The sequence below is a fragment of the Bos taurus genome, chromosome 5 (genome assembly GCF_002263795.3).
Source record: "Bos taurus isolate L1 Dominette 01449 registration number 42190680 breed Hereford chromosome 5, ARS-UCD2.0, whole genome shotgun sequence".
Taxonomy (NCBI): Eukaryota; Metazoa; Chordata; class Mammalia; order Artiodactyla; family Bovidae; genus Bos; species Bos taurus.
In genome coordinates this window covers 91,789,284-91,816,196 of record NC_037332.1, presented here as the reverse complement: position 1 = coordinate 91,816,196, position 26,913 = coordinate 91,789,284, and the positions used below count along the sequence as shown (strand labels likewise).

Here is a 26,913-nt window from a genome sequence, read left to right as displayed (position 1 = left end):
GTAAAATTTTATTAAGCTTCTACTAGTCCTTTCATTACATATGGATTGCTTTAAGCTCTAAACATAGTTCTAAATAAATTAAAAGCATTATGGTTGTTAAAATATAATAAACTGAAAAATAAAAAAACAGATTCTGAATTTCTTGGTCAAGGGAAGAGACTTCACTTTTAACAGACTTCTGGGTGATGCTCACACTAATGGTTCGTGGTTTATGTTTCAAGTTGCAAGATATTAGTTCAGTTCAGTTCAGTTCAGTTCAGTCGCTCAGTCATGTCCGACTCTTTACAACCCCATGAATCGCAGCACGCCAGGCCTCCCTGTCCATCACCAACTCCCGGAGATTACCCAAACTCATGTTCATTGAGTCGGTGATGCCGTCCATTCACTGTCGTCCCCTTCTCCTCCTGCCCTCAGTCTTTCCAAGCATCAGAGTCTTCTTAAATGAGTCAGCTCTTCACATCAGGTGACCAAAATATTGGAGTTTCAGCTTCAATATCAGTCCTTCCAAATGAACACTCAGGACTGATCTCCTTTAGGATGGACTGGTTGGATCTCCTTGCAGGTCAAGGGACTCTCGAGGCCAGGGATATTAGCAACCTAAGAATTTTGACTCAATGAAAAATGAAGTACACATTTTTTAAATTATTACTTATTTATTCATTTATCTTTAATTAATTTAATTGGAGGCTTATTACTTTACAATATTGTAGTATTTTTTGCCATACATTGACATGAATCAGCCATGGGTGTACATGTGTTTCCCATCTTGAACCCCTCTCCCACCTCCCTCCCCATCCCATTCCTTGGGGTCATCCCAGTGCACCAGCCCTGAGCACCCTGTCTCATACATCAAACCTGGACTGGCGATCTGTTTCACATATGATAATATACATGTTTCAATGCTATTCTCTCAAATCATCCCACCCTCGCCTTCTCCCACAGAGTCCAAAAGACTGTTCTTCACATCTGTGTCTCTTTTGCTGTCTTGCATATAGGGTCACTGTTACTATCTTTCTAAATTCCATATATTGCGACCCAATGGACTGTAGCCTACCCTGCTCCTCCATCCATGGGATTCTCCAGGCAAGAATACTGGTGTGGGTTCCATTTCCTTCTCCAGGAAATCTTCCCAACCTAGGGATTGAACCTGGGTCTCCTGAATTGCAGGCAGATGCTTTACCATCTGAGTCATCAGGGAAGCTCATATATATGTGTTAGTATACTGTTTTGGTGTTTTGCTTTCTGACTTACTTCACTCTGTATATAGGCTCCAGTTTCATTCACCTCATTAGAACTGATTCAAATGTATTCTTTTTAATGGCTGAGTAATATTCCATTGTATATATGTACCACAGCTTTCTTATCCATTTTTCTGTCAGGTTGCTTCCATGTCCTAGCTATTGTAAATAGTGCTGCAATGAACATTGGGGTACACGTGTCTCTTTCAATTCTGGTTTCCTTGGTGTGTAAGCCCAGCAGTGGGATTGCTGGGTCGTATGGCAGTTCTATCTCCAGTTTTCTAAGGAATCTCCACACTGTCCTCCATAGTGGGTGTACTAGTTTGCATTCCCATCAACAGTGTAAGAGGATTCCCTTTTCCCCACACCCTCTCCAGCATTTATTTCTTGTAGGCTTTTGAATAGCAGCCATTCTGACCAGCGTGAGATGGTACCTCATTGTGGTTTTGATTTGCATTTCTCTGATAATGAGTGATGTTGAGCATCTTTTCATGTGTTTGTTAGCCATCTGCATGTCTTCTTTGGAGAAATGTCTGTTCAGTTCTTTGGCTCATTTTTTGATTGGAATTGAATGGCTTGTATATTTTTGAGATTAATTCTTTGTCAGATCCTTCATTTGCTATTATTTTCCCCCATTCTGAAGGCTGTCTTCTCACCTTGCTTATAGTTTCCTTCATTGTACAAAAGCTTTTAAGTTTAATTAGGTCCCATTTGTTTATTTTTGCTTTTGTTTCCATTACTCTGAGAGGTGGGTCATAGAGGATCCTACTGTGATTTATGTCAGAGATTGTTTGCCTATGTTTTCCTCTAGGAGTTTTATAGTTTCTGGTCTTATATTTACATCTTTAATCCATTTTGAGTTTATTTCTGTGTATGGTGTTATACACATGTTATAGTTTCATTCTTTTATGAGTGGCTGACCAATTTTCCCAGCACCACTTGTTAAAGAGATTGTCTTTTTTCCATTGTATATTCTTGCCTCCTTTGTCAAATATAAGGTGTCCATAAATGTGTGGATTTATCTCTGGGCTTTCTATTTTGTTCCATTGATCTATGTTTCTGTCTTTGTGCCAGTACCATACTGTCTTGATGACTGTAGCTTTGTCATATAGCCTGAAGTCAGGCAGGTTGATTCCTCCAGGTCCATTCTTCTTTCTCAAGATTGCTTTGGCTATTCCAGGTTTTTTGTATTTCCATACAAATTGTGAAATTATTTGTCTAGTTTTCTGAAAAATACTGCTGGTAGCTTCATAGGGATTGCATTGAATCTATAAATTGCTTTGGGTAGTATACTCATTTTTCACTATATTGATTCTTCTGATCCATGAACACGATATATTTCTCCATCTATTTGTGTCATTTTTGATTTCTTTCATCAGTGTTTTATAGGTTTCTATATATAGGTCTCTTGTTTCTTTAGGTTGATTTATTCCTAAGTATGTTATTCTTTTTGTTGTAATGGTGAATGGAATTGTTTCCTTCATTTATCTTTCTGTTTTCTCATTGTTAGTGTACAGGAATGCAAGGGATTTCTGTGTGTTGATTTTATATCCTGCAACTTTATGATATTCACTGATTAGCTCTAGGAATTTTCTGGTGGAGTCTTTAGGGTTTTCTATGTAGAGGATCATGTCATCTGCAAACACTGAGAGTTTTACTTCTTCTTTTCCAGTCTGGATTCCTTTTATTTCTTTTTCTTCTTTGATTGCTATGGCTAAAACTTTCAAAACTATGTTGAATAGTAGTGGTGATAATTGGCACCCTTGTCTTGTTCCTGATTTTAGGGGAAATGCTTTCAAATTTTCACCATTGAGGAAAATGTTTGCTGTGAGTTTATCATATATGGCTTTTATTATGTTGAGGTATGTTCCTTCTATCCTTGCATTCTGGAGGGTTTTTATCATAAATAGATGTTGAATTTTGTCAAAGGCTTTCTCTGCATCTATTGAGATAATCATATGGTTTTTATCTTTTAATTTGTTAAAATGGTGTATCACATTGATTGATTTGTGAATATTGAAGAATCCCTGCATCCCTGGGATAGAGCCCATTTGGTCATGATGTATGATCTTTTTAATATGTTGTTGGATTCTGTTTGCTAGAATTTTGTTAAGGATTTTTGCATCTATGTTCATCAGTGATATTGTCCTGTAGTTTTCTTTTTTGTGTGACATCTTTGTCTGGTTTTGGTAGCAGGGTGATGGTGGCCTCATAGAATAAGTTTTGGAATTTACCTTCCTCTGCAATTTTCTGGAAGAGTTTGAGTAGGATAAGTCTTAGCTCTTCATCAAATTTTTGGTAGAATTCAGCTGTGAAGCCATCTGGTCCTGGGCTTTTGTTTGCTGGAAGATTTCTGATTACAGTTTCAATTTCTGTGATTGTGATGGGTCTATTAAGATTTTCTATTTCTTCCTGGTTCAGTTTTTGAAAGTTATACTTTTCTAAGAATTTGTAAATTTCTTCTAAGTTGTCCATTTTATTGGCATATAATTGCTGATAATTGTCTCTTATGATACTTTGTATTTCTGTGTTGTCTGTTGTGCTTTCTCCATTTTCATTTCTAATTTTTTGATTCGATTCTTTCCTCTTTTTTTCTTGATGAGTCTGGCTAGTGGTTTGTCTATTTTATTTATCTTCTCAAAGAATCAGCTTTTAGCTTTGTTGATTTTTGCTATGGTCTCCTTTGTTTCTTTTTCATTTATTTCTGCCCTAATTTTTATGATTTCTTTCTTTCTGCTAACCCTGGAGCTCCTCATTTCTTCTTTTCCTAGTTGCTTTAGGTGTAGAGTTAGGTTAGTTATTTGGCTTTTCTCTTGTTCCTTGAGGTAAGCTTGTATTGCGATGAACCTTCCCCTTAGCATAGAGTTTACTGAATCCCATGTATGGATGTGAGAGTTGGACTGTGAAGAAAGCTGAGCACCAAAGAATTGATGCTTTTGAACTGTGGTGTTGGAGAAGACTCTTGAGAGTCCCTTGGACTGCAAGGAGATCCAACCAGTCCATTCTGAAGGAGATCAGCCCTGGGATTTCTTTGGAAGGAAGAAATACTGGAGTGGGTTGCCATTTCCTTCTCCAATGCATGAAAGTGAAAAGTCAAAGTGAATTCGTTTAGTTGTGTCCAACTCTTAGTGACCCCATGGACTGAAGCCTACCAGGTTCCTCTGTCCATGGGATTTTCCAGGCAAAAGAGTACTGGAGTGGGTTGCCATTGCCTTCTCCAATGAGTATTGCTACTCCTGCTTTCTTTTGGTCTCCATTTGTGTGAAATATATTTTTCCAGCCCTTCACTTTCAGTCTGTATGTGTACCTTGTTTTAAGGTAGGTCTCTTGTAGACAGCATATATAAGGGTCTTGTTTTTGTATCCATTCAGCCAGTTTTTGACTTTTGATTGGGGAATTCAACCCATTTACATTTAAGGTAATTATTGATAAGTATGATCCAGTTGCCATTTACTTTTTTGCTTTTGGTTCGAGTTTATACACCTTTTCTGTTTTTCCTGCCTAGAGAAGATCCTTTAGCATTTGTTGAACAGCTGGTTTGGTGGTGCTGAATTTTCTCAGCTTTTGCTTGTCTGTAAAGTTTTTCATTTCTCCTTCATATTTGAATGAGATCCTTGCTGGGTACAGTAATCTGCACTGTAGGTTTTTCTCTTTCATCACTTTAAGTATGTCCTGCCATTCCCTTCTGGCCTGAAGAGTTTCTATTCAAAGATCAGCTGATATCCTTATGGGAATCCCCTTGTGTGTTATTTGTTGTTTTTCCCTTGCTGCTTTTAATATTTGTTCTTTGTGTTCAATCTTCGTTAATTTGATTAATATGTGTCTTGGGGTGTTTTGCCTTGGGTTTATCCTGTTTAGGACTCTCTGGGTTTCTTGGACTTGGGTGGCTATTTCTTCCCCACTTTAGGGATGTTTTCAAGTATTTCAAGTATTTCAAGTATCTCCTCAAGTATTTTCTCATGGCCTTTATTTTTGTCTTCTTCTGGGACATCTATGATTTGAATGTTGGGGTATTTGACATCGTCCCAGAAGTCTCTGAGGTTGTCCTTATTTCTTTTAATTTTTTTCTTTTTTCCTCTCTGCTTCATTTATTTCCACCATTCTATATTCCACCTCACTTATCCTATTGTCTGCCTCCATTATTCTACTGTTGGTTCCCTCCAGAGTGTTTTTGGTCTCAGTTATTGCATTATTCATTATTGACTGACTCTTTTTTATTTCTTCTAGGTCCTTGCTAAACTTTTCTTGCATCTTCTCAGTCCTTGTCTCCAGAGTATTTATCTGTAACTCCATTTTGTTTTCAAGATTTTGGATCATTTTTACTATCATTATTCTGAATTATTTTTCAGGTAGAGTCCCTATCTCCTCCTCTTCTGTTTGGTTTGGTGAACATTTATCATATTCCTTTACCTGCTGAATATTTCTCTGCCTTTCATCTTGTTTAGATTGCTGTGTTTGGGGTGGCCTTTCTGTATGCTGGAAATTTGTGGTTCCTCTTTATTGTGGAGGTTCCTCCCTGTGGGTGGGGTTGAACAAGTGGCTTGTCAAGGTTTCCTGATTAGGGAAGCTTGCATCAGTGTTCTGGTGAGTGGAGCTGGATCTCTTCTCTATGGAGTGCAATGAAGTGTCCAGTACTGAGTTTTGGGGTGTCTGTGGGTTTGGTGTGACTTTTGGCCACCTGTATTTTAATGCTTAGGGTTATGTTCCTGTGTTGTTGGAGAATTAGCTCGGTATGTCTTGCTCTGAAACTTGTTGGCTTTTGGTGGAGTTTGGTTTCAGTGTAGGTATGGAGGCTTTTGGATGAGCTCTTGTCAATTAATGTTCCCTGGAGTCAGGAGTTTTCTGGTGTTCTCAAGTTTTGGATTTAAGCCTCCTGCCTCTGGTTTTCAGTATTATTCTTACAGTAGCCTCAAGACTTCTCCATCCATACCACACTGATGATAAAACATCTAGGTTAATGGAGAAAAGATTATCCACAGTGAAGGACACCCAGAGAGGTTCGCTGAGTTATATGGAGAAGAGAAGAGGGAGGAGGGAGATAGAAGTGACCAGGAGGAGAAGAGGGGGAATCAAAAGGGGCAAAAGCAATCTAGCCAGTAAACAATTCCCTGTGTGCTCTACACAGTCTGGAACTCCCAGAGAGGTTCACAGAGTTACATAGAGAAGAACATAGGGAGGAAGGAGAGAGAGGTGACCCCAAGGAGAAGAGGAGGATCAAAAGGATAGAGACTGATCTGGCCAGTAATCAGTTCCTTAAGTGTTCTCCAGAGCCCAGAATACCCAAACAGATTCACAGAGTTGGGTAGGGAAGACAAGGGGGAGGGAGAAGATAGAGGTGATGTGGGGGAGAAAAGGAGAATCAAAAGAGGAGGAGGGCAATCAAGCCAGTAATCACACTCCTAAGTAAAAATGGGTACTAAAGATTGGATTCTTAAAGGTACAGAATTGATAACAAATACCAAAAAGCAAAGATTAAAAATCTAGAGTAGAGGTTAAACTCTCAAAAATATTTTTTTAAAAATCAAAAAAATTATTTTTTAAAAAAGTATGAAATTTGCTTTAAAAATAGGGTTTTTTTTTTTTTGCAAGGTAATAGTAGGTTATAAAAACAAAAATTAAAGGAGCAATAAAGAACTTAAAAATTAAAAAAAAAACTTTAATGATAATAGTAAAATATATCTAGGAATTTCTCTGGAGCTGTTGAGGGCAGTATGGATCAGTTCAGTTTCAAATAGTTCCTTGTTCCAGCTTATACTTCTTCTCAAGGTCTATAGGCCACTTCCAATGTAGTCAGTGCTAACTACAAGGATTTAATCTGTTGCACCTGTCACTTCCAAAGCAGTTCCCTCTTCTTTGTTTACTTTGGCTTCCTCTGTTTGCAAGTCTCTTCAGTGCCTAATTTCCACCCTGATACAAGGGGGAGAAAGTCACTTATTTAGGCTCACTTGTTCAGTTGTGCTGGGGGGAGAGAGGAACACTGCAAACAAATATCACTGGCATGTGTGGGGAGTACTCACAGTGTCTGGGCCTCACACTGGGTTTGCCCCTGCTCATGGCATGTGTGCTTTCCTGCTCTACACTGCTCAGGCTCTAGGTTGATCTACAGGGGAACTGTCTAAAGCAGGCCCTGGGTTGTGGGCACTTCCCAGGTCTAAGGCACTCAGGTTCAGGTTCTCAGATACTCCACAAAGGCACAGACTCAGTTGGGCCTGAGTTTTGTGCCCTTCCCAGGTCCGAGCAGCTCAGGTGACCAGGTGCTTGGTAAGCACACTCTCCTCAGGTGGGCAGTGCATCTTATAACCTCCCCGGTCCCAGCTCTCGTTTCCTGGGTGCGCAGAGGGAGCGCCCTCTCAGGTGTGCCATGTGTCTCCTCTGGAGAGCTGACCTCTGGCTGTGGCCCTCCTGGCAGATGTCACCTGTCCAGAATCCCAGTAAGACTTGGTTAGCAACTGGGAGTCTGCTCGCAGTTTGGTAGAGGATGTCATCTCTGTGGTAGAGATTGCCCTTCGCCTTCCAGCTCTAGCTGTCACCCGCCTGCCTCTCTGCCTCTGGTGGCAGATGGGCCGGTCTGCAGTGTGCTAGCTCTCCTCTGGTATTCGCTCAGTCCTTTGTTCTGTGAGGCTCCCAGCAGTGCCTTAGGTTAGAGCTTTTCATGGGAAAGTTCTCTCTCTCTTTCTTTTTTTTTTTCTCTCTCTGGCTATCCCACAGTTTGGGTTGCTATCTCACATTAGCTTCCTCAGATTGTCCTCAGGGCATTCAGGCCCTGTCCTTACCCTGTGGAATGCAACCCGCGCCTCCCTGTTCAGCCCCTGCTTGCTGGTGGTGGATGCGTTCATCTGGGCTTCTGGGCTACTTCTCCACTGGGAGTTGCAGTTAGGTGTGTAGTCTATGGGATTTTTTTTTTTTTTTCCTCCCAGTTATGTTGCCCTCTGAGATTCCAAAACTCCTTATAGACCCACCAGTGAGAGGGTTTGCTGGTGTTTGGAAACTTATCCTCCTTCACGACTCCCTCCCCTGGGACAGGTCTCCATTCCTAACCCTTTTGTCTCTCTTTTTATCTTTTATATTTTGTCCTACCTCCTTTTGAAGACAATGGGCTGCCTTTCCGGGTGCCTTGTGCCCTCTGCTAGCATTCAGATGTTGTTTTGTGAAATTTGTTCAGCGTTCAAATGATCTTTCAATGAATTTTTAGGGGAGAAAGTGGTCTCCCCATCCTATCCCTCTGCCATCTTAGGACCGCCACCTAAAGTACACATTTTTAAAACCAGTGTCTTGCACACATACTGAATTTAATCAATAAAACAAAATGTTATACTTCATAACATGTTGAAAAATGAGATAATTTTCCTAGCAAGTCACAATTCCCATTTTAGTAAGTCAGCTAACTTATTTTTACAGCCATTTACCACTTATCATAACCTAGTATATGACAAACTCTTCTGTCAGTTAAAGTATTGCATTTTCACTCTGTTGAATCTTGCTCTGGCACTCCTTCTCTTGGGAAGCACTTTTAAGAATCCAGTAACTCACTCTACTAACTCATCTCCAGAACTCTTCTCAAATGAGATGGCTCCTGACCTCTTACACATGGCTATCACGCTATTCTTACCAGGTACTTCAGTTAACATCAAAGAGAGTTGCATCAAGTATCATACTCCTCAAAAACTGCCTCACAAAGTTTTTAAATCAGGAGCAAAGAGCAAATGAAAGCATTGGAACTTTATCAATTGTAACATAGGCTGTTGGTAGTGTAGAACAAAGTTGTGAGCAATATGAGGCATGGATACTGAATGAGCTAATTAAAGTCAGAATAAATTAAACAGAAAAATAATAAAAATATTAGCAACTTCCATTACTTTCCTGGTTTTAGCCACCAAGTTAACTACCACAGTAGAAGTGTCTTGGTAATCTCATTTCCCTATTTCTCATGGTCTTAACCAGTAGACAGAACCTCTGGGACTTATGCAGTGGCAGTATTGAGGTCAGGGATGATAATACCTTGTCTTTTCTGTGAGGTACAGCACAGATAAAAGACCTAGGGACAGAAAGACTGTTTCCTAGAATGTTCCTGTATCTGCTTTATTTCCAGATAGTAAACCTTGTTATACCTTCACCTAGACTCACATGAAGTTTAGATACACATATAGATAAGATAAATAGATAGATACAGAGACATGGATATATCTCAATAATATATGAAGTATAATTCTACTTCATCATCTTTCCTTTATTATCTAAAAGCCTGACAATTGCAGAGTGCAGGTTTTTGTTTCTTACTCCTAATCTATGTGATTTGAGCAAATTCTTTTCTCAAAAGTCTTGCTGGCTTGCTTTCTAATTCAACTTAAAAAGCAATTTTCCTTATGAACTTCTGTGTGAAAAAATAAAATTTGCTGCACCTAAATGTTTCTGTTAAATATATCATGACTACATTTTTAATAGTGGACCACAAGTGCTACATAAGGAGAGTGAACAGTCTTCCTTGAAATTGTGCTTGGACCTACTGCTTGCAGTTATGACCAAGTTTTGAGTCCTGGATTTAAACAAGATATGACAAAACTTTTCTTTACTATTTAACTGACTTGATTTCAAGAACTCAGAGTACTAAAAATATATAAGAAAAGAAAAAGAAAGCTTATGTTAATTAATTAAGTCTTGCCTTGAAACTGCCATCGTTTTAAATCAAATTAAGAAATAATATCTACCTCTTGATTCATCACTAGCATTCATTAGTCTGATCTGGTTATCTACTATGGAGTCCCTTTTCTCTCTTCTGACCTCTCCCAGGAAACAAAATGTTGAATTCCTTTGATAAGATTAAGAAAGTCCTCTTCAAAAATTAAATCTAAGTAGAATTTTTAAATAATCTTAAGAAAACTTCTATTTAAAAAATGTTTTAGCTAGTTCCATTACAATTAGTATTAATTTACTCTTTAAACATTTGATTAAAAGTTGGAGTTCCCTTTAATTCAAATAAAAATCAAACTATTAATTAGCAGGGAAAAAAGACTAGGTAATACTGTATAAAGTTTAAGGTAATAGATTATACTCATTAGCAGTAAAAGCCCAGTTGCCTATATTCCTGGGGGAGAAAATGAGTCTTTTTATTCTCAATAAAATTAAAGGTTTTGTTTAGCAAACTTGAACAAATTGATTAGTTTCAGCACATTCAGAACAGCCTAAGAATTATAGTACTGTAATTTAGTCTCTTATAATTTTTGAGACTTACTTTGAGCAAAAAAAAAAAAAAAAATAGATTAAAGTGCATTTCTCTTTTACATACTTTGCTTTCCTCGTAAAATCACAGAACCATGTCAGACCACAGAAAGAACATGTCATCACTTTGAGAGGTCTCACAAAATAATGAAAACATGTTTTTTTAATAAACCATCCATTAAGAGTATTCTAAGTTACTTCTATTTAGTTTTGAATATCCTTAAAAGTACCCTACCAAACATTTTATAATGAACTTTGGTTGCTATCTTTAATAAACAGTTCAGTCAAGTTCAGTTCAGTCACTCAGTCGTGTCTCACTCTTGGCGACCCGGTGAACCGCAGCACGTCAGGCCTCTCTGTACATCACCAACTCCCGGAGTTTACCCAAACTCATGTCTATTGAGTCAGTGATGCCATCCAACCATCTCATCCTCTGCCATCCCCTTATTCTCCTGCCTTCAATCTTTCCCAACATCAGGGTCTTTTCAAATGAGTCAGCTCTTTGCATCAGGTGGCCAAGTATTGGAGTTTCAGCTTCAATATCAGTCCTTCCAATGAACACCCAGGACTGATCTCCCCTAGGATGGACTGGTTGGATCTCCTTGCAGTCCAAGGGACATTCAAGAGTCTTCTCCAACACCACAGTTCAAAAGCATCAGTTCTTTGGTGCTCAGCTTTGTTTATAGTCCAACTCTCACATCCATGCATGACAACTGGAAAAACCATAGCCTTGACTAGATGGACTTTGTTGACAAGATAATGTCTCTGCTTTTTAATATGCTGTGTAGGTTGGTCACAAGTTTCTTTCCATGGAGTAAGAGTATTTTAATTTCATGGCTGCAGTCACCATCTGCAGTGATTTTGGAGCCCCAAAAAATAAAGTCTGACACTGTTTCCACTGTTTCCCCATCTATTTGTCATCTAGTGATGGGACCAATGCCATGATCTTAGTTTTCTGAATGTTGAGCTATAAACCAACTTTTTCATTCTCCTCTTTGACTTTACTCAAGAGGCTCTTTAGTTCTTCTTCACTTTCTGCCATAACGGTGGTGTCATCTGCATATCTGAGGTTATTGATATTTCTCCCAGCAATCTTGATTCTAGCTTGTGCTTCTTCCAGCCCAGCGTTTCTCATGATGTACTCTGCATATAAGTTACATAAGCAGGGTGACAATATACAGCCTTGATGTACTCCTTTTCCTTTCCTACTTGGAACCAGTCTATTATTCCATGTCCAGTTCTAACTGTTGCTTCCTGACCTGCATACAGGTTTCTCAAGAGGCAGGTCAGGTGGTCTGGTATCCCCATCTCTTTCAGAATTTTCCACAGTTTATTGTGATCCATACAGTCAAAGGCTTTGGCATAGTCAATAAAGCAGAAATAGATGTTTTTGTGGAATCCTCTTGCTTTTTCAATGATCCACCGAATGTTAGCAATTTGATCTCTGGTTCCTCTGCATTTTCTAAAACCAGCTTGAATATCTGAGAGTTCATGGTTCACAGATTGCTGAAGCCTGGCTTGGAGAATTTTGAGCATTACTTTACTAGCGTGTGAGATGAGTGCAATTGTGCAGTAGTTTGAGCATTCTTTGGCATTGCCTTTCTTTGGGATTGGAATGAAAACTGACCTTTTCCAGTCCTGTGGCCACTGCTGAGTTTAAAAATTAATAAAAATAATATATACAAACTTGAATTTGATTCTAGCTAGTAACTGTACTAGAACAAATGTCCCAGTATGAGAATATTCTATATATACCTTCATTTGAAAGCAATTCCCCAAAAAAAGAACTTATACTAAATAAGGTCATTCATTATTGAAAGAAACATGTAAAAATTATATCAACTACTGAGTGCAGTAATAGTTTTTAGTATTGTTAACATACATAAAAAGGACTATTTAGTATTTTAAACATGGCAGCCCCAAAAGAAGTACCAAATACAAATTCTTCAGCTGCTGTTGCTGCTAAGTCAGTTCATTCGTGTCCAACTCTGTTCGACCCCATAGATGGCAGCCCACCAGGCTCCTCTGTCCCTGGGATTCTCCAGGCAAGAATACTGGAGTGGGTCGCCATTTCCTTCTCCAGTGCATGCATACATGCTAAGTCGCTTCAGTCATGTCCGACTCTGTGTGACCCTATTGGACAGGAGCCCACCAGGCTCCTCTGTCCACAGGATTCTCCAGGCAAGAATACTGGAGTGGGTGGTCATTTCCTTCTCCAAATTCTTCAGCAATATGACATATTTCTGTAACATGAATTAGTTTATTCAGACAAGTCACCTTTACATACAGGGAAATTTTTCGGTCATATTTGTAATGTTTTGTTCTCCTAAGTAACAGTAGATGAATGCAAAGTATACATAAAGCTGCTGAGAGTGACAATACTGTACCAGTGACTGTGACTCTTCACCCAGAAAACATGCATTTCCCCCCCTCAGCTTGATTTCACAGTCTTGAAAATGCTTATTGAAGAATTCTCCACAACTGTTGTACATTTTGCCCTCATCTCTATATTCAGCAGCGTCAAGGTTTTCTATATATTCTCTCACCAAGTCAAAGATATTTTTAAAAGCCAGGTCTATTTTACTATATATATATATTTTTTTTTTTTTAATTTTTGAAATTAAATGTGTCTTTTTAAGACTGTGCTAGTGTTCTGTACTAAGGTGTCTCTGTGTGAATGCACAAAAACACGTGAACTCTGCGTAGACCTGTATTGATTTGAGTGGTCTCTTCCAGTCCTATTTTCCCATGAGATGTTTTATTTTTAGCCCAAAGTTTGCAAAACACCTTAATTCCCCCACCCCATTTTATAAGAAGAAGCATATATATCACATTATAACAGGAAAGCTTAACTCTATAAATAAACTTCATGCATGCTATATTTACTCCAAATATTTATGTTCTAATTTCTGATCTTAGATTGTTGAACTCAGTGTCTTTAATTGCAAATGAAAGAGCTGGACCAGAAAAGTACTTACTTTCCAGTTTTTGAGCTCTCTTCTCATGTAAAAGCATTCCCATAATTAAAATAATTATTTATATTCAGAACTGGATTAATACATTAGAGTGAAAATGCAAATCTACCCAGCAGCCCACCAAAAGTCTCGTGAAAGGACAGGAAAAAAATATTAATAAAAAAACTTCTGGTAAAACAAGAAAGAGTGATAAGCTGGAAAGGACAGAAAGATCGCAAGGGGATTGTACAGCTCCCAGGTAAATGTCAAAAGATTTTTAAAATAGAAGGCACTTGGGACATTTGTTTGATAACTTTATAAAAAATAGATAATTTCCTAAGGAATCATGAATTTTCAAAATTAGCTCAAGGAGAAGTATAAATGTGAAACAGAACAAAGAACAGTGGGGAGTAGAAAATGTAGTTTTAAGCAAATTGCACCAAACCTTGGGGGAATAGATAATTCTCAATTATATAAACTGTGCCAGGACAGAGAATAAGATGCATGCACTTTATAAAGATAGATTAATTGTAACGTCTAAAACAAATAAATATTAACACAAAGATTATAGGCCAATTTAGATTTTGCTATATACAAAAAGAAACTTTAAAAATTGAAAATTAAATCTACCCAAGATGTAAAGATAATCATACATAGAAAAAGTCTATTGATACAATTAATATATTACTACATTCAAGGAAAAAAAGATCCTCTCAATATGATGTACTCAGTAAATGCAAAAAAAAAAAACTCATTAATAAAATTTGAACCTTTTCATAATTAAAAAAAAATAACAAAATAGGCAACAAAAGTATAGACCAGGAATGCAGCAAATCTGTTATCTGTTAACCATCTGATGCATTCTCCATACAGTCAAGAAAAAGAGAAGGATATCTACTTTCATTACTACTACCCAAAAGTCTGCCAAGCATCCTAGCCATCACAATAGAATAAAAAATCAAAAGGAAACTTTTTGCTTTTGGAAGGTAATAAAATTGCAATTATTTTAAAAGTATATGGCTTTCTACTTAGAAAATCCAAAAAAATCAATTGAAAAACTTTCAGGTATTACAACAGGATTCCATAAGAAAAATCAACAAGTAAATTCAACTAATAAATATTATTGAAAAAAATTTTGATTTGTAATAGAACAGAAACTATAAAATACTTGCAAAAGGCATACTTGTAAAACCTACTTGGAAGAAAACTATCATTTTACTCAAGGGTATAGAAGAGAATCAGAATGCAAGTAGAAATACACTTTCCTTGAAAGAATTCAATGTTATAAAAAGGCCAAACTTTTTATAAATTCCAAAAATGAAATATAAGTCAACACTATATTAGAATTTCTTTTTAATATACCACATAATTTCAAAATTGTTCTGAAGGAGAAATCATGGAAAGATAATATGATTTTTTTTTAAATTATTAGTTCAGTTCAGTTCAGTCGTGTCAGATTCTTTGCGACCCCATCAATCGCAGCATGCCAGGCCTCCCTGTCCAGCACCAACTCCTGGAGTTTACCCACACTCATGTGCATTGAGTCCGTAATGCCATCCAGCCATCTCATTCTCTGTCGTCCCCTTCTCCTCCTGCCCCCAATCCCTCCCAGCATCAGAGTCTTTTCCAATGAGTCAACTCTTCCCATGAGGTAGCCAAAGTATTGGAGTTTCAGCTTCAGCATCAGTCCTTCCAATGAACACCCAGGACTAATCTCCTTTAGGATGGATTGCTTGGATCTCCTTGCGGTCCAAGTGACTCTCAAGAGTCTTCTCCAACACCACAGTTCAAAAGCATCAATTCTTCAGCGCTCAGCTTTCTTCAGAGTCCAACTCTCACACACATATATGACCACTGGAAAAACCATAGCCTTGACTAGACGGACCTTTGTTGGCAAGGTAATATCTCTGTTTTTTAATATGCTATCTAGATTGGTCATAACTTTCTTTCTAAGGAGTAAGCATCTTTTCATTTCATAGCTGCAATCACCATCTGCAGTGATTTGGGGACTCAAAAAAAAAAAAAAAGTCTGACACTGTTTCCAGTGTTTCCCCATCAATTTCCCATGAAGTGATGGGATCAGATGCCATGATCTTTGTTTTCTGAATGTTGAGCTTTAAGCCAAATTTTTCACTCTCCTCTTTCACTTTCATCAAGAGGCTCTTTAGTTCCTCTTCACTTTCTGCCATAAGGGTGGTGTCATCTGCATATCTGAGGTGATTGATATTTCTCCCAGCAATCTTGATTCCAGCTTGTGCTTCTTCCAGACCAGCGTTTCTCATGATGTACTCTGCATAGAAGTTAAATAATCAGGTGACAATATACAGCCTTGACGTACTCCTTTTCCTATTTGGAACCAGTCTGTTGTTCCGTGTCCAGTTTTAACTGTTGCTTCCTGACCTGCATACAGGTTTCTCAAGAGGCAGGTCAGGTGGTCTGGTATCCCCATCTCTTTCAGAATTTTCCACAGTTTATTGTGATCCACACAGTCAAAGGCTTTGGAATTAGTCAATAAAGCAGAAATAGATGTTTTTGTGGAACTCTCTTGCTTTTTCAATGATCCAGCCGATGTTAGCAATTTGATCTCTGGTTACTCTGCCTTTTCTAATACCAGCTCGAACATCTAGAAGTTCACAGTTCATGTACTGCTGAAGCCTGGCTTCGAGAATTTCGAGCATTACTTTACTAGAATGTGAGATGAGTGCAATTGTGCGGTAGTTTGAGCATTCCTTAGCATTGCCTTTCTTTGGAATCGGAATGAAAACTGACCTTTTCCAGTCCTGTGGTCACTGCTGAGTTTTCCAAATTTGCTGGCATATTGAGTGCAGCACTTTCACAACATCATCCTTCAGGATTTGAAATAGCTCAACTGGAATTCCATCACATCCACTAGCTTTGTTCGTAGTGATGATTTCTAAGGCCCACTTGACTTCACATTCCAGGATGTCTGGCTCTATATGAGTGACCACACCATCGTGATTATCTGGATCATGAAGCTCTTTTTTGTACAGTTCTTTTGTTTATTCTTGCCACTTTTTCTTAATATCTTCTGCTTCTGTTAGGTCCATACCATTTCTGTCCTTTATCGAGCCCATCTTTGCATGAAATGTTCCCTTGGTATCTCTGATTTTCTTGAAGAGATCTCTAGTCTTTCCCATTCTGTTGTTTTCCTCTTTTTCTTTATATTCATCGTTGAGGAAGGCTTTCTTATCTCTCCTTGCTATTCTTTGGAACTCTGCATTCAGATGCTTGTATCTTTCCTTTTTTCCTTTGCTTTTGCTTCTCTTCTTTTCACAGCTATTTGTAAGGCCTCCTCAGATAGCCATTTTGCTTGTTTTGCATTTCTTTTCCATGGGGATGGTCTTGATCCCTGTCTCCTGTACAATGTCATGAACCTCCCTCCATAATTCATCAGGCAGTCTATCAGGTCTAGTCCCTTAAGGCTATTTCTCATTTCCACTGTATTATCATAAGGGATTTGATTTAGGTCATATCTGAATGGTGAGTGCAGCCATGAAAGTAAAAGATGCTACTCCTTGGAAGAAAAGTTATGGCCAACCTAGATAACATATTGAAAAGCAGAGACATTACTTTGCCAGCAAAGGTCCATCTAGTGAAGGCTATGGTTTTTCCTGTGGTCGTGTATGGATGTGTGAGTTGGACTGTGAAGAAGACTGAGCGCTGAAGAATTGATGCTTTTGAACTGTGGTGTTGGAGAAGACTCTTGAGAGTCCCTTGGACTGTAAGGAGATCCAACCAGTCCATTCTGAAGGAGATCAGTCCTGGGATTTCTTTGGAAGGAATGATGCTAAAGCTGAAACTCCAGTACTTTGGCCACCTCATGTGAAGAGTTGACTCATTGGAAAAGACTCTGATGCTGGGAGGGATTGGGGGCAGGAGAAGAAGGGAACCACAGAGGCTGAGATGGCTGGATGGCATCATTGACTCAATGGACATGAGTCTGAGTGAACTCTGGGAGTTGGTGATGGACAGGGAGGCCTGACGTGCTGATTCATGGGGTCGCAAGGAGTAGGACACGACTGAGCGACTGAACTGAACCGAACTGAATTGAATGGTCTAGTTGTTTTCCCACTTTCTTCAATTTAAGTCTGAATTTGGCAATAAGGAGTTCATGATCTGAGCCACAGTCAGCTCCTGGTCTTGTTTTTGCTGACTGTATAGAGCTTCTCCATCTTTGGCTCCAAAGAATATAATCAATCTGATTTCGGTGTTGACCATCTGGTGATGTCCACGTGTAGAGTCTTTTCTCGTGTTGTTGGAAAAGGGTGTTTGTTATGACCAGTGCATTCTTTTTTTTTATTTTATTTTATTTTTAAACTTTACATAATTGTATTAGTTTTGCCAAATATCAAAATGAATCCATCACAGGTATACATGTGCTCCCCATCCTGAACCCTCCTCCCTCCTCCCTCCCCATACCATCCCTCTGGGTCGTCCCAGTGCACTAGCCCCAAGCATCCAGTATTGTGCATTGAACCCGGACTGGCATCTCTTTTCATACATGATATTTTACATGTTTCAATGCCATTCTCCCAAATCTTCCCACCCTCTCCCTCTCCCACAGAGTCCATAAGACTGTTCCATACATCAGTGTCTCTTTTGACCAGTGCATTCTTATGGCAAAACTCTATTAGCCTTTGCCCTGCTTCATTCCGTACTCCAAGGCTAAATTTGTCTGTTACTCCAGGTGTTTCTTGACTTCCTACTTTTGCATTCCAGTCCCCTATAATGCAAAGGACATCTTTTTTGGGTATTAGTTCTAAAAGGTCCTGTAGATCTTCATAGAATCGTTCAACTTCAGCTTCTTCAGCATTACTGGTTGGGGCATACGCGTGGATTACCACGATATTGAATGGTTTGCCTTGGAAACAAACAGAGATAACTCTGACGTTTTTGAGATTGCATCCAAGTACTGCATTTCAGTACTTTGGCCACCTCATGCGAAGAGTTGACTCATTGGAAAAGACTCTGATGCAGGGAGGGATTGGGTGCAGGAGGAGAAGGGGGCCACAGAGGATGAGATGGCTGGATGGCATTGCTGACTCGATGGACGTGAGTCTGAGTGAACTCCGGGAGTTGGTGATGGACAGGGAGCCCTGGCGTGCTGCGATTCACGGGGTCGCAGAGTCACACTTGACTGAGTGACTGAACTGAACTGAACTGCATTTCAGACTCTTTTGTTGACTATGATGGCTACTCCATTTCTTCTAAGGGATTCCTGGCCACTGTAGTAGATATAACGGTTATCTGAGTTAAATTCACCCATTCCGGTCCATTTTAGTTCGCTGATTCCTAGAATGTCGACATTCACTCTTGCCATCTCCTGTTTGAACACTTCCAATTTGCCTTGACTCATGGGCCTAACATTCCAGGTTCCTATGCAATATTGCTCTTTACAGCATTGAACCTTGCTTCTATCACCAGTCTCATCCACAACTGGGTGTTGTTTTTTCTTTGGTTCCATCCCTTCATTCTTTCTGGAGTTATTTCTCCACTGATCTCCAGTAGCACATTGGGCACCTACCGACCTGGGGAGTTGATCTCTCAGTGTCCTATCTCTTTGCCTTTTCATACTGTTCATGGGGTTTTCAAGGCAAGAATACTGAAGTGGTTTTCTATTCCCTTCTCCAGTGGAACACATTCTGTCAGACCTCTCCACCATGACCCTCCCATCTTGGGTGGCCCCACACGGCATGGCTTAGTTTCATTGAGTTAATCAAGGCTGTGGTTTGTGTGATCAGATTGGCCAGTTTTCTGTGATTATGGTTTCAGTGTGTCTGCCCTCTGGTGCCCTCTCGCAACACCTATCATCTTACTTAGGTTTCTCTTACCTTGGACATGGTGTATCTCTTCATGGCTGCTCCACCAAAGCACAGCCGCTGTCCTTACCTTGGATGAGGGCTATCTCCTCACAGCCGCCTGTCTTGACCTTGAACATTGAGTAGCTCCTCTAGGCCCTCTGGCGCAGCCGCCACTGCTTGGACGCAGGGTTGTGCCTTATTTCCAAACTTCAAAATATGATAGAAAATTAAATAATTGAAGCAATTTGGTACTGGACAGGAATAAATATATGGATTCATGAAGTATTTAGAGTACAGAAACATTGGATATTTATGAAAATTGTTCATGTGTTAAATACAAAAGGTCAGAGATGAAAAAAAAAATGTCCTTGTTAATTTAAGAATATTTGGGCAAATTGTTGTTATATTGATAAAAATGTCTAAAATTGGATCTGTAAATCCCTCTTTACTCAACAAATACATTCCAGATAGATCATTAAAACCACTACTACTGAATTAAGTGTGGAGAAAACAACTTCAAAAGATTATAATAATAAGCACAGGAATCTAAATCAATTCTCCATTCAGGTTGGAAGCTGGAGCTGAAAATTAAAGATAATTATAGATTTGTTTTATGCCAGAAGACACAAAATTGTAATCAACAGATGCTTCATCCTATATCACCAACTTTATTCTAGCATCAAGACTTTGGTTACTGAGAGGCTATTTAACTATTTTTAGTTTAAAAATAAACTGTATTATCTTTTTTATAATTCCCATTTCTAACTTTTTGGATCAACTGATCTACTATATTTTTATTGCATCCAGTAAATTATAAAATAATCTGGAAAAAAATTGAAATTATCTCTTCTTGGGCAACTGTATATTATGAAATAGAAATGAAGTTATATTAAGCTCAAAGATTTATTTGAGAATGTGATATAAATAATGATTAAATTGATGTTGAAGTGGAAAAGATTTAAGATACGTATTACTAAAAAAATAGATAACCAGTAGATTAAAATTATTTATGTCTTCTAAGCCTCTAAAGATAGAGGGAAAAGAGACTCAGGGTTCAAATAATCCCAAAGAATAATGGGAAAAATTTTAAAACAAATATGTTTAATATAAACCTATAATAACACAGTAGATGGTATTGCTATGAATAGAATAGTTTAAATTTTCTGATCAAGAAGCAAAGTCTCAGGAATTCCTTGATGTTCCATTGCTTGGTACTCTGTGCTTCCACTGCAGGGGGCATGAGTTTGATTCCCAGATTGGGAAATTAAGATCCTGAGTACCATGCGACATGCCAGAAACAAAAAAGGCAGAGTCCAAAAATAAATTAAAGAAATTTAGCTACAAGTTAGAGACCCAGCTAAAATAAAAATGATCTTATTTTTAACATAAATGTATGTGTGCTTGATCATTTATCTCAGCCTGTTTTCTTTCTTTTTTTTTTAAGTGCAATAAACTCTTGTTAACTATTGCTTTGGACAAAAGGAAAGAGGATAATTTTAAGGTCTTTCTTATTGTGCACAATTTAGTATAATTCAAATGTTTTCCCTGAGAATATATTCCTATAACATAACTTTTTTAAAAAAACAAAAGAAAATTTATAGGGGAAAAAAATTCCTCCCAAAATCTGATAATTACCCAGATCTTACCCCTCTCCTCACCACACTTGAGGCAAAGATAAGGGAAGAACTAGGGCTGACTTTTAGAAGGGGGTTGAACTGACACATTTAGCAAATAATATACAGAATTTTCAGTTAAATTCGAATTTCAAAAATTTCCATTTTTCTTAGTGTATGTTTGAAACATACTTAGACTAAAAATGTTTATTCATTGTTATCTGAAATTCATGTTTATTGGTCATCTATTTTCTCTGGCAACCCTAGTGAGGGACGTATGTACTGCTAAGTCGCTTCAGTCGTGTCCGACTCTGTGAGACCCCATAGACAGCAGCCCATCAGGCTACCCCATCCCTGGGATTCTCAAGGCAAGAACACTGGAGTGGGTTGCCATTTCCTTCTACAATGCATTAAAGTGAAAAGGGAAAGTGAAGTTGCTCAGTCGTGTCCCACTCTTTGCGACCCCATGGACTGAAGCCCACCAGGTTCCTCTGTCCATGGGATTTTCCAGGCAAGAGTACTGGAGTGGGGTGCCATTGCTTCTCCGGGACATATATACAAGTGGGTGAAATAGGCAGTTCAAGAAAGCAGTAGCCATATCAGGCTGAATTCACTGCACTGGGATCCAGGGTCCAGACTTCAACATACTGAGGAAAGGAAGCTTTGAAAGCAAGATGGGTCACCACTCTTAAAGTGGTTCCCAAAATAGGAAGAGGAACTTCAGAGGAATTTCAGAACTCTAAGCATGAAATAGATAGGGAAACAGTGGAAACAGTGACATACTTTATTTTTGGAGGGGTCCAAAATCACTGCAGATGGTGACTGCAGCCATGAAATTAAAAGACGCTTACTCCTTGGAAGAAAAGTTATGAGCAACCTAGATAGTATATTGAAAAGCAGAGACATTACTTTGCCAGCAAAGGTCTGTCTAGTCAAGGCTATGGTTTTTCCAGTGGTCATGTATGATGTGAGAGTTGGACTGTGAAGGAAGATGAGTGCTGAAGAATTGATGCTTTTGAACTGCGGTGTTGGATAAGACTCTTGAGAGTCCCTTGGTAGGAGATCAGCTCTGGGATTTCTTTGGAGGGAATGATGCTGAAGCTGAAACTCCAGTACTTTGGCCACCTCATGCGAAGAGTTGACTCATTGGAAAAGACTCTAATGCTGGGAGGGACTGGGGGCAGGAGGAGAAGGGGACGACAGAGGATGAGATGGCTGGATGATATCACTGACTCGATGGACATGAGTCTGAGTGAACTCCGGGAGTTGGTGATGGACAGGAAGGCCTGGCATGCTGCGATTCATGGGGTTGCAAAGAGTGGGACACCACTGAGCGACTGAACTGAACTGAACTGAAGCATGAAAAAAAAAAAAAAAAGAGTTGGGGTTGGAGGAATTGAAAAGAGGAACCTGAGTATATGTGATAGAATATGAGAATAGCCCTTGGAGGAAGGCAGAAATCAATGATTCCAGAAACTCAGGGAATACACTGGCCATGTCTTATGTCTAAATTCACAGTAGAAACAATCCAAGGAACAATATAAGAGCCCTATACGAGTTGGAGACGACTGAGCGACTGAATGAACTGATGGATAGCAATAGGTTGTTTTGTTCATTATTTCACCTATGATTAGGAAATATTTAGAGAGAGAGAGAGAGAGAGAGGAAGGAAGGATGGAAGGAAGGAAGCAAGGAAGGGAGGAAAACAAAATACAATTACATCATTAAAAATGTCTGAAATGTGTAATATTTTTTATTTAATCTGCTTGTCAAGCCTTTGACATAGACATTAATATCCCAACTCTAAAACAAAAATATTGTGTTTCAGATAGTTTAACTGGCCTAAGGTCAAGGAGCTAGTATATCTGTCTCTAAACTTGTGATATTTCTACCACACGACTCTGCTTCCTTGTTACAGTGATCCCCTCATACATTTTGTGGCATCAGTTAGACCTCCCAGAAGCATGCTGTGGTCAGCTTTGAGATGGCCGGATAAAACTAACTCTGAATATGGATTCTTTATCATATCCATTCTAAAGGTGTCTAGTCATTTTTTCTAACAATGAATTTGCAAATAAGTATATCTTGTCTTTAAAACTGAATATGAGGAGACATGTCTCTATACGTCTATAGAGATATAGACGTATAGAGAGACAGATAGACAGATAGTTAAGGCACAGTCATTCCAGTGTCCTACTCCTTGCAATTCTATGAACTGTAGCCAGGCTCTTCTGTCCAGGGAGTTACCAAGCAAGAATACTGGAGTGGGCTGCCATTTCCTCCTCCAGGAGGGATCTTTCTGACCCAGGAATCAAACCCATGTCTCCTACATTGGCAGGCAGATTCTTTACCACTGAGCCACCTGGAAAACCATGATAGAGAGGTAGAAAGACAGAAAACTACAGATATATTTAAACTTTTATCAGAGTAAGTTCTTAAAATAAAATGACATAGAGTCAGGGAGGAAAACATACACTGGGGGAATAGTAAGAGAATAATTATGTTCATTTTTTTTTCTCTTTCAGTGATCACTATTTGGGAAGCCACAGAGTATTTCAGAAAAATAAATCTGTTATTCAACTTCATCTACAGAAAAAGAGAGACACTCCAGGAACATTATCTCGAAAGGTGAGACTTTCTTAGCATTGGCATCAGTTAGCAAATGGGTTCTTTAAGGACAGTGTTCCCATCCTTATGGATTGTTGCCATTTTGGGATTACATGGCTTAATATTTGAGTATATTTACTTAAACATAATGAAATATATGTCTATTAACAATTTGGACTAAAGCAATTATATGTACAGCGTACTGCAACCTCAGTATAATAAATCAAGTGGTCTCTTGAAAAGTCATTTATGAGTAACTTATTAATGTTATCATATTCATACAAGAATCCACCAGTAAATGAATGGGACAGAAAATGTGATGGGGAAACCATTGAAGGAAGCAAAATAACACAACTCTTGCTCTATTTGAAGACAATGGTGATATCAACACAGTTTAAATCAGGACAGATTAATATTTATAATATATATAATAAAACTCCTTAGAAAGGAATTACTGTGCTTTAGTGACAGCTTCATGCTGTTAGATATAAATTTTATTCCCTGTGTGATGTCTTGAGTTACATCAAACCCAAATTGCACAATATGCAGTAAACTTTGATATTTTAGCAGTTTTTATCTATGGAATCTTCCAATTACCTGCTTCAAGCAAAACTCCCATCACCCTGTCATCTACCTCAGATAACAGATTTCCAAGGCATGACTTTTGTTTCTAGTTTGGGGTGCTTCATCATAAAAAGTGGCAGGTAGTGCATTAGTTTGCAGTATATCTATGTGGAACATAACATAATGAGGCCAAAAGAGAGTTGTTTAGAAATATCTTTTGGAATTCATACCCAACTCAGACGGCATTGACGGCTCCAGGGCTATGCATTGAAATCTCCACAAATAAGCATTATAAAGTAACTAATACCCTTAATATTAATAAACATAAGTGTCTTCAAATTGTCCTTGGTTTTGATGAAAAAGCTGAAATTATCATACTTCATTTCAACAGGGGGAGGAGAAAATGTATAATTCTAACTCCTACTCTTATTTAGAAGCTGAATAATTGCTAAAAAGAATGTCACTGGTAGTAATTCACAAATCACTAATATTTCAGTTTCATGTAAATTAAGGTTTATTCTTGAAGTGAAGTGAAGTGAAGTCGCTCAGTTGTGTCTGACTCTTTGCGACCCCATGGACTATAGCCTACTGGGCTCCTCCATCCATGGGATTTTCCAGGCAAAAATACTGGAGTGGGTTGGCATTTCCTTCTCCAAGGGAACTTCCCAACCCAGGGATCGAACCAGAGTCTCCTGCATTGTAGGCAGATGCTTTACCATCTGAGCCACAAGGGAAGCCCCAAGGTTTATTCTTAAATGCATATAACTCCACTACTTTGATATAATATGTACTGAACACATATTTTATATCTGAAACTTTAACATTTACATTACATATACCACTTACAATTCCATGTGTCAATAAGGACACTGAATCCCAAGGAGCTCATGACCTTTCTTAGGTCACATTCATGGAACTAGTAAGCAGAGACCAGTCAGTGAGTCTCCACTGAGAATTTACGGACTATATTCAAACGTTTTAGATGTGGGTGTCAGAGCAATTAGTCAAAATTCTACCTTTATGTTTTTTTGGCTTTGTTTTGTTTTCCACAGCTGTATCCACATATCCCAAAGCCTGGGCCATGACAGGATATTTAATGATAATTAACCATATTAAGTATATATTAGGTGTCAGGCACTGTTATTAGCGCTGTACATGTATCAATTCATAACAGCACCAAAGCAAAAACTATAGCGTGTTAGACTATATGATATTGTAGTCTTTTTTAAAACTGTTAAAAATAATATTATTTATTTTTGGTTGTGCTGGGTTTTCACTGCTGCGTGGGCTTTTCTCCGGCTGTGGCAAGTGGGTGCTACTCCCTAGTTTTGGTGCACAGGCTTCTCGTTATCCAGAGCACGCACTCTCGGGCATTACAGCTTCAGCAGTTGTGGCTCCCAGGCTCTAGAGCACAGGCTCAGTAATTGTGGGGCATGGGCTTAGTTGCTCTGTGGTGTGCAGGATCTTCCCAGTTCAGGGATCAAATCTCCATCTCCTGCACTGGCATGTGGATTCTTTACTGCTGAGCCACTAGGAAAGTCCTAAAGATTTTTTTGATGTGGACCATTTTTAAAGACTTTATTGAATTTGTTACAGCATTACTTTTGTTTCTTCAGTTTTTTGGTCACAAGTCATGTGGGCTCTTAGCTCTCCAATCAGGGATCAAATCGACATCCCCTGCATTGGAAGGCAAAGTCTTAAACATTAGATCACCCTAACGTTAGTTAAGACATTCATAAATTTCAAAAACTTACTCATGATATTGAAAATATTAGAGTCTGGACACTGGTGTGTTATGTCAACATGATGCATATGTTGCACTCTGATATATCACACTTTTTGTTATGAACTTTTATTACCCATGAAGTAGGTTAGATTATAATTTCACTTGAAAGTCTTATAGTTGAAGAAAATAAAAACTAATTGCCTGGTTTTATAAAATCTTCTTTCAGGACTAGATAAGCATGTTAATTAATTTAATATAACTGGATATAACTGAAACAGTTTAACAGTTTGCAACCCTTCTTCATGGTCTGAATGGCTATATTTAAAATAAATAGCCCATGATTCTTTTTCTTTTATAAACTTATGCTAAAGGAATGGTGAATGGCCTTCTATCTCAAAATTCTCTATGATTTTCATAATTTCAGCTGTATGCTAAACATTGTGAATAATTAAATTTTCTTTCTACTTAACATAAAAGTGGCTTGACAATATTGTTTCTATGTAATATTGGAACTATAATGATCACTATCATTTTGTTAAGTTTACTGACACCAACACTGTTCAGGAGATATTTCAGAGTTTATTTTCAGTGTAAAAAGCATTACAAAGCTCAATTCAACTTAGATGATGGCTTTCTTATTTTAAACTGACTCCTATTATATTGATATATGATGATCTAATTCATGTTCCAAGAGATTATTCACAAAACAGGTTGATATTCTTTAGAAATCGTCCTAGATTTCAAAATTTTAAAATTCCTGTCTTTATTAAAAATGACACGAATGACTGAAACTTTTTTTTTTAATTTTCTTCCTTTACATCTTTTGGGTTTGATCAAAAGTATTGCCAACGTTGTAGACATTAATCATAAAATTAAGATTTCCTTATAGCTCAAGGAAGCTTTCATAGAATATTTAAAGCAATAGATTCCTGTATGAAAAAACGGGACAAAAATTCCTTAGTATTTTTACTAAAACAAAGGTATGGCTTTCAGCTTTGGAGAAAAGTAAATTGCACAATACATTCCAAGGATACGTGCTCAAACTTCCCTCCAACTCTTTGAGATCCTTTAGATAATTTTTTTTTCTTTTAAGTGACTGTATGAAAAAGGACAATTCCCCTGCCCCAAAAAGTATCTCTGGAAGACAAGTAAAGTAGCTTTTAAATGAATATG

General features: G+C 38.2%; 1 protein-coding gene across 5 annotated transcripts in view; it reads left to right on the top strand.

Annotated features, from left to right (window-relative positions):
* The window catches only part of PIK3C2G (phosphatidylinositol-4-phosphate 3-kinase catalytic subunit type 2 gamma), a 669,869-nt gene that overhangs the window by 252,399 nt on the left and 390,557 nt on the right, over positions 1-26,913 (top strand). For all 5 annotated transcript variants that reach the window (XM_059886331.1, XM_059886332.1, XM_010805449.4 and 2 more), the window contains one exon: positions 23,369-23,471. In XM_059886331.1, the coding sequence (XP_059742314.1) occupies positions 23,369-23,471 (103 nt within the window). The remainder of the gene's footprint in view (positions 1-23,368; positions 23,472-26,913) is intronic.